Source organism: Pristiophorus japonicus, chromosome 6 (assembly GCF_044704955.1).
Source record: "Pristiophorus japonicus isolate sPriJap1 chromosome 6, sPriJap1.hap1, whole genome shotgun sequence".
Classification (NCBI taxonomy): Eukaryota; Metazoa; Chordata; class Chondrichthyes; family Pristiophoridae; genus Pristiophorus; species Pristiophorus japonicus.
The window spans coordinates 48,071,017-48,083,837 of NC_091982.1; the positions used below are offsets into that span (position 1 = coordinate 48,071,017).

Here is a 12,821-nt window from a genome sequence, read left to right on the forward strand (position 1 = left end):
TTAAAGTCTCTGCCATTTCCCTGTTTCCCATGATTAATTCCCCAATCTCATCCTCTAAAGGACCAACGTTTACTTTAACTACTCCCTTCCTTTTTATATACCTGTAGAAGCTCTTACTGTTTGTTTTCATATTTCTTGCTAGTTTACTCTTCTCTACTCTGTCTTTATTTATTTTTTAGTTGTCCTTTACTGGTTTCTAAAAATGTTACAATCCTCAGGCCTTCCACTAATCTTTGCAACATTGTATGCCTTTGTTTTCAATTTGAAAATCCTCTATCCATGCTAATGTATTACCCCCAACCTCAGGAGCTTTCATCTTGTGCAGTAACCTTTTATGTGACACCTTATCAAATGCCTTCTGGAAATCCAAATACGCGACATCCACCCTGCTCGTTACATCCTTGATGACCCCCTCAAATCCAATGTACCAGTTTGAAAACCCATGTATTAATGTGCATGCAATCAGGAAATTTGATAATCCCATTATAGACCAAAGCTAATCCTAAAAAAAAACAGGTTAAACTGCTTTCTCATCCATTTCATTTTTCTACCTTTATTTTTTCTCTCACTTATTTCCAAATATTTTTCTCCACTGCAAGTGTCTCTCCCCCCGGATGACTGAGAATCCAAGCAGGTGCCCTGTGAATATTTTTTTTAATATTCGTTCATGGGATGTGGGCATTGCTGGCAAGGCCAGGATCTATTGCCCATCCCTCATTATCCTCAAGAAGGTGGTGGTGAGGCGCTGCAGTCCCTATGGTGAAGGTGCTCCCACAATTCTGTTAGGGAGGGAGTTCCAAGGTTTTGACCCAGTGACGATGAAGGAACAGCAATATATTTCCAAGTCAGGATGGTGTGTGACTTAGAGGGGAACATGGAGGTGCTGAAGTTCCCATGCGGCTGCTGCCCCTTCTAACCAGCTAGGAAAAACTCCAACAAGGGAAGGGTAGAAGGCTGGAAACATGAAATCCGAGTTAACCTTCTCTCTAACTCTCTCTTCCTCATTGTGGAGAGGAGCTCTTTGAGAGCCTGGTCTCCCTCAGTCAGCTCTACTAAAATCACATACTCATCATGAATCAATGTTCCCACACCAGGGGGTAAACTTTGTTAGTACATCAGTGCACTGCACAGCTACACAACCCTTCTAGTTTTCTTCTTTCAATTACTCCATTTCCCCAAGCTCTTTTCTCATCAATTTTTACCCCTGGCCATCTCAACAATGTACATTTATATAGCGCCTTAATGTAGTAAAACGTCCCAAGGTGTTACACAGGAGCGATTATCAAACAAAATTTTACACCAAGCCACATAAGGAGATATTAGGACAGATGACAGGAGGTATGTTTTAAGGAGCGTCTTAAAGGGAGGAAAGAGTCAGAGAGGTTTAGGGAGGGAATTCCAGAGCTTAGGACCTATGTAGCTGAAAGCATGGCTGCCAATGATGGAGTGATGAAAATCAGGGATACACAAGAGGCCAAAATTGGAGCAGTGCAGAAATCTCCACTCCGGTACATGGGTCACATTGATCAGGTGACCATGTAAAATAAATGCAAATGTTGACAGTGAATGTCGGCTGGCATTTTGTAGGGGAAGGGTCCTCAAAGTCAAGTCCAATCCTGTCCTCAGCTGCACTTGCAACAGGGATTGATAGATAGCAGTCGGGACTGTGAACTTCAGTTGAATTCCCCATCTCTAACTCAGATTAGTGAGGCCAATTGTAGAGGCCCCTAATCTCATCTCACTCAGAAATATTTAGTCTGTCCAACGACGAAGCATCTTCAGCACCCTCTAACTCCAAAACAAACCTACAAAGAAAGGACATTTCTTTCTATGCTGAAGGGTTTTCCTACCTACCCAGTATGGTCAGCGAAGCCCCGCGGTACAATGCTGGGAGTCCCTCCTTGGTGTAGATGGTGAGGAACGTGTGGATGATTCCCCTGTAGGTGGGAGCAGTGCTGTTCTGAACAATCAGCCGGGTCTCAATCAGCTCTGTTGGGTATGTCAGGACAGCAGCCACGATCCCAGCCAGGCTCCCTGCTACAATAGCACTCCAGTGGGAGATGTGGCCAAAGTCGTCCATGAACAGGCTTACAAACCTGGGAAACAAACAGACAATGTCTCAAAAGGGGTCCTGGTAACACCTGCCACTTGCCTGGAAAACTGATCCGTCTAAACATCTGGAAAACTGACCCGGCTAAACATCTGGACCTGCAGTAGTTCGTGACACCGTAAAAATTCTGTTACTATAATGGTACCAGGGATGCGGGACGTCAGTTATGTGCAAAGTCTAGAGAAGCTGGGGTTGTTCTCCTTGGAGGAGAGAAGATTCAGGGGAGATTTAATAGAGATGTTCAAAATCATGAGTGTTTTTGATGGAGTAAATAAGGAGAAACTGTTTCCAGTGACAGAAGGTTCAGTAACCAGAGAACACAGAGTTAAGGTAATTGGCAAAGAACCAGAGGCGAGGGGAGGAGAATTTTTTTTGCACAGCGAGTTGTTATGATCGAGGATGCATTGCCTGAATGAGTGGTGGAAGCAGATTCAACAGTAACTTTCAAAAAGGAATTGGATAAATATTAAAAAAGGAAAAATTTGCAGAGTTATGGGGCAAGAACGAGAGGGGGGTGGGGGGGGGGGGAGTGGGACTAATTGGACAGCTCTTTCAAAGATCCGACACAGACACGATGGGCCAAATGGCCTCCTTCTGTGCTGTAAGATTCTATGAACTGCATTTTTATAAGGCGGCAGACCATACACGGTACTCCTGTTTGAGCCACATTTCAATGAGTCATCTATCCTAGATGGTTTGCCTCAATTGAAGTCATAATTGCTCGCTGTGTAAAAAAAAAAATAATCTCCAGTTAATCCCGAAGCCAATGTTTAATTCGCGTTACCTTATTGTCTAAAGTCATATAAAAATAGACATGTTTTCCTATCTGATGCATGACAAAACTCTGCCTGCATATTGGTCTCAAGTTTCTGCAAGTGGGGAGTTTACTATAAAACAGAATGCATCACAAAGCGGGTATGGTAGCATGGTGGTTATGTTATTGGACCAGTAATCTAGAGGCCTAGACTAATAATCCAGAGACGCGAGTTCAAATTCCACCATGGCAGCTGCAGAACTTAAATACAATTAATTATTTTTTTTAATCTGGAATTTAAAAAGTTGTATTAGTTTCGTAAAAACTCAGCTGGTTCACTAATGTCCTTTAGGGAAGGAAATCTGCCGTCCTTACCCGGTCTGGGCCTATGTGTGACTCCAGACCCACAGCAATGCGGTTGACTCTTTAAATGCCCTCTGAAATGGCCCAGCAAGCCACTCAGTTGTACCAAACTGCTGTGACAAAGTCAGCACAGTGGGAGTGACTTCACCACACAGTTCAAGAAGGTGACACACCACAACCTTCTCAACGGCAATTAGGGATGGGCTGTAAATGCTGGCCTTGCCAGTGATGTCCACATCCTGTAAATGAATAATAAAAAAGGAAGACACATAAAATGGATAGGTACAGATATATATTCTGCCCCCACCCCCCTCAAAACAATCCACTGTGAGGAGGAGCTACCTCTCTCACTCAACCTTTCAATTTTTTTTTAGAAGATTGAAATAATAGACTAAAGTTTTCAAACCTGTGTGTGTGTGTGAGGGGGGGTTAGAAAGCCCCTGAAAATATTAACGCACTTCTGGGGATTCCTGTCCTAACTTCTGGCCATGGTTATCAAGGGAAAGCAGAGCACCATCTCTGCAGCAGTCTGATGACCTTGCTGTTCCACTTGGGTCGGTGGGATCAGAGTTTGATTTGGGGGAGGTGTCAGGATGGTTGCATTCCATGGTGGAGGTACTGGTCTCCTTGCCATTATTTTCAATACCAGGTCGATAATCTTTATCAAAATTAATATCGGCAACCACAACGTACATTTATATAGCGTTTTTAACATAGTTAAATATCCCAAGTCGTTTTCACAGGACTGATTATCAAACAAAATTTCACATCGAGCCACATACGAAGATATTAGTTTAGGTGACCAAAACTTTGGTCAAAGAGATAGGTTTTAAGGAGCGACTTAAAGGAGGAGAGAGGTAGAGAGGCGGAGAGGTTTAGGGAGGGAATTCCAGAGCCTGGGGCCTGGGCAACAGAAAACACGGCCACCAATAGTGGAACGCTATTTTTTCTCTTCTATAACAGTGAGTAAACTTTAGCATTGTTGTTGCCTATCTAAGGGTTAAGTCATGGCAGGGCAGCTCGGTCACGTGTTATGCTCCTCCTGTACCATGTGGGAACTCAGGGACGACCCCAGTGTCCCTGACGACTACGTGTGCGGGAAGTGTGTCCGCCTCCAGCTCCTGACGGACCGCGTTGCGGAGTTGGAGCTGAGGGTGGATTCACTCTGGAGCATCCACGATGCTGAGAATGACGTGAGTAGCACGTGCAGTGAGTTGTTCATACCGCAGGTGAAGGGTCCACAGTCAGATAGGGAATGGAAGACCAGCAGGAAGAGTAGTGCAAGGAAGGTAGTGCAGGGGTCCCCTGTGGTCATCCCCCTGCAAAACAGATACACTGCTTTGAGTACTGTTGAGGGGGATGACTCATCAGGGGAGGGCAGCAGCAGCCAAGTTCATGGCACCGTGGCTGGCTCTGTTGCACAGGAGGGCAGGAAAAAGAGTGGGAGAGCGATAGTGATAGGGGATTCAATTGTAAGGGGAATAGATAGGCGTTTCTGCGGCCGCAACTGAGACTCCAGGATGGTATGTTGCATCCCTGGTGCAAGGGTCAAGGATGTCTCGGAGTGGGTACAGGACATTCTAAAAAGGGAGGGAGAACAGCCAGTTGTCGTGGTGCACATTGGTACCAACGACATAGGTAAAAAAAGGGATGAGGTCCTACGAAACGAATTTAAGGAGCTAGGAGCTAAATTAAAAAGTAGGACCTCAAAAGTAGTAATCTCGGGATTGCTACCAGTGCCACATGCTAGTCAGAATAGGAATCGCAGGATAGCGCAGATGAATACGTGGCTTGAGCAGTGGTGCAGCAGGGAGGGATTCAAATTCCTGGGGCATTGGAACCGGTTCTGGGGGAGGTGGGACCAGTACAAACCGGACGGTCACACCTGGGCAGGACCGGAACCAATGTCCTAGGGGGAGTGTTTGCTAGTGCTGTTGGGCAGGAGTTAAACTAATATGGCAGGGGGATGGGAACCAATGCAGGGAGACAGAGGGAAACAAAATGGAGACAAAAGCAAAAGACAGAAAGGAGATGAGGAAAAGTGGAGGGCAGAGAAACCCAAGACAAAGAACAAAAAGGGCCACTGTACAGCAAATTCTAAAAGGACAAAGGGTGTTAAAAAAACAAGCCTGAAGGCTTTGTGTCTTAATGCAAGGAGTATCCATAATAAGGTGGATGAATTAACTGTGCAAATAGATGTTAACAAATATGATGTGATTGGGATTACGGAGACGTGGCTCCAGGATGATCAGGGCTGGGAATTCAACATTCAGGAAGGATAGAATAAAAGGAAAAGGAGGTGGGGTAGCATTGCTGGTTAAAGAGGAGATTAATGCAATAGTTAGGAAGGACATTCGCTTGGATGATGTGGAAATCTATATGGGTAGAGCTGCAGAACACCAAAGGGCAAAAAACGTTAGTGGGAGTTGTGTACAGACCTCCAAACAGTAGTAGTGATGTTGGGGAGGGCATCAAACAGGAAATTAGGGGTGCATGCAATAAGGGTGCAGCAGTTATAATGGGTGACTTTAATATGCACACAGATTGAGTTAACCAAACTGGAAGCAATACGGTGGAGGAGGATTTCCTGCAGTGCATAAGGGATGGTTTTCTAGACCAATATGTCGAGGAACCAACTAGGGGGGAGGCCATCTTAGACTGGGTGTTGTGTAATGAGAGGGGATTAATTAGCAATCTCGTTGTGCGAGGCCCCTTGGGGAAGAGTGACCATAATATGGTGGCATTCTGCATTAGGATGGAGAATGAAACAGTTAATTCAGAGACCACGGTCCAGAACTTAAAGAAGGGTAACTTTGAAGGTATGAGGCGTGAATTGGCTAGGATTGATTGGCGAATGATACTGAAGGGGTTGACTGTGAATGGGCAATGGCAGACATTTAGAGACCGCATGGATGAACTACAACAATTGTACATTCCTGTCTGGCGTAAAAATAAAAAAAGGGAAGGTGGCTCAACCATGGCTATCAAGGGAAATCAGGGATAGTATTAAAGCCAAGGAAGTGGCATACAAATTGGCCAGAAATAGCAGCGAACCCGGAGACTGGGAGAAATTTAGAACTCAGCAGAGGAGGACAAAGGGTTTGATTAGGGCAGGGAAAATGGAGTACGAGAAGAAGCTTGCAGGGAACATTAAGACGGATTGCAAAAGTTTCTATAGATATGTAAAGAGAAAAAGGTTAGTAAAGACAAACATAGGTCCCCTGCAGTCAGAATCAGGGGAAGTCATAACGGGGAACAAAGAAATGGCGGACCAATTGAACAAGTACTTTGGTTCGGTATTCACTAAGGAGGACACTAACAACCTTCCGGATATAAAAGGAGTCAGAGGGTCTAGTAAGGAGGAGGAACTGAGGGAAATCCTTATTAGTCGGGAAATTGTGTTGGGGAAATTGATGGGATTGAAGGCCGATAAATCCCCAGGGCCTGATGAACTGCATCCCATAGTACTTAAGGAGGTGGCCTTGGAAATAGCGGATGCATTGACAGTCATTTTCCAACATTCCATTGACTCTGGATCAGTTCCTATCGAGTGGAGGGTAGCCAATGTAACCCCACTTTTTAAAAAAGGAGGGAGAGAGAAAACAGGGGATTATAGACCGGTCAGTCTGACATCGGTAGTGGGTAAGATGATGGAATCAATTATTAAGGATGTCATAGCAGTGCATTTGGAAAGAGGTGACATGATAGGTCCAAGTCAGCATGGATTTGTGAAAGGGAAGTCATGCTTGACAAATCTTCTGGAATTTTTTGAGGATGTTTCCAGTAGAGTGGACAAGGGAGAACCAGATGACGTGGTATATTTGGACTTTCAGAAGGCTTTCGACAAGGTCCCACACAAGAGATTAATGTGCAAAGTTAAAGCACATGGGATTGGGGGTAGTGTGCTGACATGGATTGAGAACTGGTTGTCAGACAGGAAGCAGAGTTGGAGTAAATGGGTACTTTTCAGAATGGCAGGCGGTGACTAGTGGGGTACCGCAAGGTTCTGTGCTGGGGCCCCAGCTGTTTACACTGTACATTAATGATTTAGACGAGGGGATTAAATGTAGTATCTCCAAATTTGCGGATGACACTAAGTTGGGTGGCAGTGTGAGCTGTGAGGAGGATGCTATGAGGCTGCAGAGCGACTTGGATAGGTTAGGTGAGTGGGCAAATGCATGGCAGATGAAGTATAATGTGGATAAATGTGAGGTTATCTACTTTGGTGGTAAAAACAGAGAGACAGACTATTATCTGAATGGTGACAGATTAGGAAAAGGGGAGGTGCAACGAGATCTGGGTGTCATGGTACATCAGTCATTGAAGGTTGGCATGCAGGTACAGCAGGCGGTTAAGAAAGCAAATGGCATGTTGGCCTTCATAGCGAGGGGATTTGAGTATCGGGGCAGGGAAGTGTTGCTACAGTTGTACAGGGCCTTGGTGAGGCCACACCTGGAGTATTGTGTACAGTTTTGGTCTCCTAACCTGAGGAAGGACATTCTTGCTATTGAGGGAGTGCAGCGAAGGTTCACCAGACTGATTCCCGGGATGGCGGGACTGACCTATCAAGAAAAACTGGATCAACTGGGCTTGTATTCACTGGAGTTCAGAAGAATGAGAGGGGATCTCAGAAACGTTTAAAATTCTGACGGGTTTAGACAGGTTCGATGCAGGAAGAATGTTCCCAATGTTGGGGAAGTCCAGAACCAGGGGTCACAGTTTAAGGATAAGGGGTAAGCCATTTAGGACCGAGATGAGGAGAAACTTCTTCACCCAGAGAGTGGTGAACCTGTGGAATTCTCTACCACAGAAAGTTGTTGAGGCCAATTCACTAAATATATCAAAAATGAGTTAGATGTAGTGTACTACTAGGGGGATCAAGGGGTATGGCGAGAAAGCAGGAATGGGGTACTGAAGTTGCATGTTCAGCCATGAACTCATTGAATGGCGGTGCAGGCTAGAAGGGCCGAATGGCCTATTCCTGCACCTATTTTCTATGTTTTCTATGTTTCTATGTTTAAAATCAGGGATGCGCACGAGGGCAGAATTGGAGGATCGCAGAGATCTTGGAGGGTTTTAGGGCTGGTGGAGGTTACAGAGATAGGAGGGGGCGAATCCATTGAGGGATCTGAACACAAGGATAAGGATTTTAAATTGGCACTGCTCTTTTGGAATGATGAAAGACCCAGGTGGCAGAATGGAAACCACAGGCTGGATAGGGAGGGTTCCCAAGAGTAGTCATGTTAGGGGCTCCAAAATCCTGCAGCTAATCAAAAGCATCCATGGTTCATTGCCCGGTACTGACATTCGTCAGCCACGAAACACAAATATTCATCCAAAATATATTTTAGTTACAGTATATCTGAAATGCAAAACCTAGTGGCTGTGCAATTTTAGAAGGGTTTCTCACCTTCCAGATTTGAACACTGGTCAAATCAGGAGTTCTGCAACAATGGAACAATTTGTTAGTTTTTCATATCACTGCGTCTGTCTTGTACTGTTATATCATCTGACTGGTTTTCCACTATTGATAGTTACTGCAACAAGGCTTTTGCAGCACAAGAAGCTAGAATTCAACTAGAACCCACCACTCCAATGGTACAGACAGTCGTACGTTGTCTATCATTAATCAAAGCATAGTTTAGCAAGTCTTCGTTATTGCAAACTATACGTTTAAAGAAACTGCATACAGTGGAGCAGGATACAAACTGGTCTAGTCTTATCTTTCTATTTAGAAATAAAGAAATCTACAGCGCAGAAGGAGGCCATTTCGGCCCATCGTGTCCGCGCCAGCCGACAAAGTCACACGGCCCTCAGTCAGCAGCCCTAAAGGTTACATATAAACCTATGAACAATAGTGAACGTAAAGAGCATCCGGCCCAACCACACCGCCCCACATAACTGCGATACCCCATGTATCGCAACATTTTACACTCCACCCCACCTGGATCTCCTGGGAGAGGCAAAAAAAAACATAAAAACCCAGGCCAATTGGGGAAAATAATCTGGGAAAATTCCTCTTCGACCCATCCTGGCAATCCAAATTAGTCCAGGAGATCACACTAGCTGATGTACTTACCATCGTGTCTGCGCCAGCCAACAAGAGGTTATCCAGTCTAATCCTGCAGGTTACGGCACTTCAAGTGCCCATCCAAGCACCTTTTAAATGTGGAGAGAGTTTCTGCTTCCACAACCTTCCAGGCGAGTTCGAGAGCCCCACAACTCTTGAGGGGCAGCATGAAGAAGCTTGCCCCTCAAATCCCATCTGAACCTTACACCAACCACCTTAAAACTATGCCCCCTCGTAATTGACTCCTCCACCAATGGAAACAGGCCCTTGCTATCCACTGTATCCAGGCCCCTCAAAATTTTGTACACCTCAATGAGCTTTCCTCTCAACCTCCTCTGTTCCAATGAGAACAAACCCAGCCTATTCAATCTGTCCTCATAGCTAAGATTCTCCATTCCAGCCAGCATCCTAGTAAATCTCCTCTGCACCCTCTCCAGTGCAATCATGGCTTCCTATAATACGGCGACCAGAACTGCACGCAGCACTCCAGCTGTGGCCTAACCAGAGTATTATACAATTTAAGCATAACAACCTTGCTCTTGTATTCTATGCCTCGGCCAATAAAGGCAAGCATTCCATATGCCTTCTTAACCACCTTATTCACCTGGCCATCAGGGATCTGTGGAAAAGCACGCCAAGGTCCCTTTTCTTATTAACCCTCCCAAAGTGCATTACCTCACACTTCACCAAATTAAATTCCATTTGCCACTGCTCTGCCCACCTGACCAATAGATTGATATCCACCTGCAGTCCATGACTTTCCTCTTCATTATCAACCACACAGCCAATTTTAGTGTCATCTGCAAACTTCTTAATCATACTCCCTATATTCAAATCTAAATCATTAATACACACCACAAAAAGGAAGGGACCCAGTATTGAGCCCTGCAGAACCCCACTGTAAACATCCTTCCAGTCACAAAAACATCCATCAACCATTACCCTTTGATTCCTACCTCTAAGCCAATTTTGGATCCAACTAGCCACTTTGCTCTGGATCCCATGGGCTTTTACCTTCGTGACCTTATCTCCCACTGATAACCCTTCCACCTGTACAGCTTCATTCCCCAAAATGAAATTCAGAACCACCCCCTCTGGTGTTGGGCTGTTACATACTGAATTAAAAAAGTTCTCTTGAATGCATTTTAGGAATTCTGCACCCTCTATACCCTTCACACTATATTTGTCCCAATCAATATTAGGGTAGTTGAAATCCCCTACTATTACTGCCCTATGGTTTTTGGACTTCACAGAAATTTGCCTACATATTTGCTCTTCTATCTCCCTCCCACTGTTTGGGGGTCTATAATACATGTCCAGCAGTGCGATCGCCCCTTTTTTATTTTTCAGTTCCACTCATATGTCCTCATTTGATGATCCCTCGAACATCCCTCCTCACAGCTGTAATAGTTTCTTTAATCAACACCATGGCTCCCCCCAATTTTACCCCCCTCTCTGTCCTGTCTAAAAATCCTGTAACCAGGAATATTGAGATGCTAAACCTGCCCCTCTTTCAGCCATGTCACTGTAATGGCTATAATGCCATACTCCCAAGTGTCTACCTGTGCTCTCAGCTCATCCGCCTTATTCGCTGTACTCCTTGTGTTGAAATATATACCATTTAGCATAGGAAGACCTCCTTGATTACTACTTACGAACCCTTGTTTCCTCTGTCTTACAAATTCACTTTCTACATTCTTGCTTTGCAATTTCCGCTTTACTTCCTTCCCTATTAAATTTGTTCTCAGGTTCCCATCTCCCTGCCAAGCTAGTTTAAACTTTCCCCAACAGCACTAGTGAGGATATTGGTCCCGGCACTGTTTGGGTGCAATCCATCCGGTTTGTACAGGTCCCATCTCCCCCAGAAGCGATCCCAATACCTCAGAAATTTAAAACCCTCCCTCCTGCACCAACTCTCAAGCCACGTGTTCATCCTCTCTATCCTTCTATTCTTGTACTCATTAACACGTGGTACCAGTAGTAATCCAGAGATTACTATCTTTGAGGTCCAACCCTTCAATTTTTCTCCTAGCTCCCTAAATTCTACCTGCAGGACCTCATCCTTCTTTCTACCTATGTCATTGGTCCAGATATGTACCACGACCTCTAGCTGTTCACCCTCTACCCCCAGAATGCCCCGATTCCGCTCTGTGACACCCTTGACCCTGGCACCAAGGAGGAACCACATCACCCTGGAGTCATGTCTACGGCCGCAGAAACGCCTCTCTATTGAATTCCCTAGAACTATAGCTCTTTTATTCTTTGTCCCTCCCCCTGTGCAGCTGAGCCACCCTTGGTGCCTTGGATTTAGCTTTGGCTGCATTCCCCAGAGGCATCATTGTCCTCACCGGTGCTCAAAAGAGAATATCGGTTGGAAAGCTAGATGGACTCCGGAGGGGGGGCGGGGGGCGGGGGACTCCTGCATTACCTGCCTAGTGTTCTTCCTCCATCTGGTTGTCACCCACTGCCCCTCTGCTTGCATGCTTTTAAGCTGTGGGGTGACCACCTCCTGAAACGTGCTATCCACGTAGCTCTCAGCCTCACGGATGCACTGTAGTGACTCCAGCCACTGCTCAAGCTCTGAAATACGGAGTTCGAGTAGTTGAAGCTAGATACACCTCCTGCACACATGGTTGCCTGAAGCATCCAGGACTTCCCACATGCCGCAGGACATGCACTCCACAGGACTGAGCTGCTCTGCCATTCCTCCAATTAAACTTATCTGATTATAAAAGAGAAAGAGATAGTTACCAATCAGCCAGTCACTTACCTGTTCGGACAGGGATTGTGGTGGGCAGAGGTCAGAAACACAGTTTGGAGCCGAATCCAAAATCAGCAGGGCGCCAAGGAGTAACGCACTCGGCAGTGGGAGGCCCGAAGGTCGGCATGGATTGGGAGGCCCGAAGGTCGGCAAGGAGCAAAAGGTTCTGCAGGGAGGAACTTCCAGCTGCCCTCAGAAAACTCGCTCTTGTGGTAATTCCGACTCTTCGACTATTAACAACCATTACCCATTGTGCAGGAATAATGGAAATACTCAATTGTACTCTACAGGAAAAAGGTTAAGATTGCAAATATTCAATCGAAAAGCAGTAGCTTTTAACTCTGATACAGCTACCCACTGTGGCTCAGTGGGTAACTCCCTCACCTCTGAGCCAGAAGGTTGTGGGTTCAAGTCCCACTCGAGATTGGAGCACAAAAATTTAGGCTGACTTTCCAGGGCAGTATTGAGGGAGTGCTGCACTGTCTTTCAGATGAGAAGCTAAACAGGTGGACGTAACAGATCCCATGACACTGTTTCGAAGAACAGCAGGGGAGTTATCCCTGGTGCCCTGGCAAATATTTATCGCTCAACCAACATCATTAAACACAGATTATCTGGTCATTATCACATTGCTGTTTGTGGGAGCTTGCCGTGTGCAAAATTGGCTGCCGCGTTTCCTACATTACGACAGTATTTCAAAAAGTACTTCATTGGCTGTAAAGTGCTTTGAGACGTCCAGTGGTCATGAAAGGCGTTATATAAA

General features: G+C 45.5%; 1 protein-coding gene across 1 annotated transcript in view; it reads right to left on the reverse strand.

The window, feature by feature from the left end:
* The window catches only part of slc25a43 (solute carrier family 25 member 43), a 34,602-nt gene that overhangs the window by 18,974 nt on the left and 2,807 nt on the right, over positions 1-12,821 (reverse strand). The window contains exon 2 of the mRNA XM_070882049.1: positions 1,855-2,096. Within this exon, the coding sequence (XP_070738150.1) occupies positions 1,855-2,096 (242 nt within the window). The remainder of the gene's footprint in view (positions 1-1,854; positions 2,097-12,821) is intronic.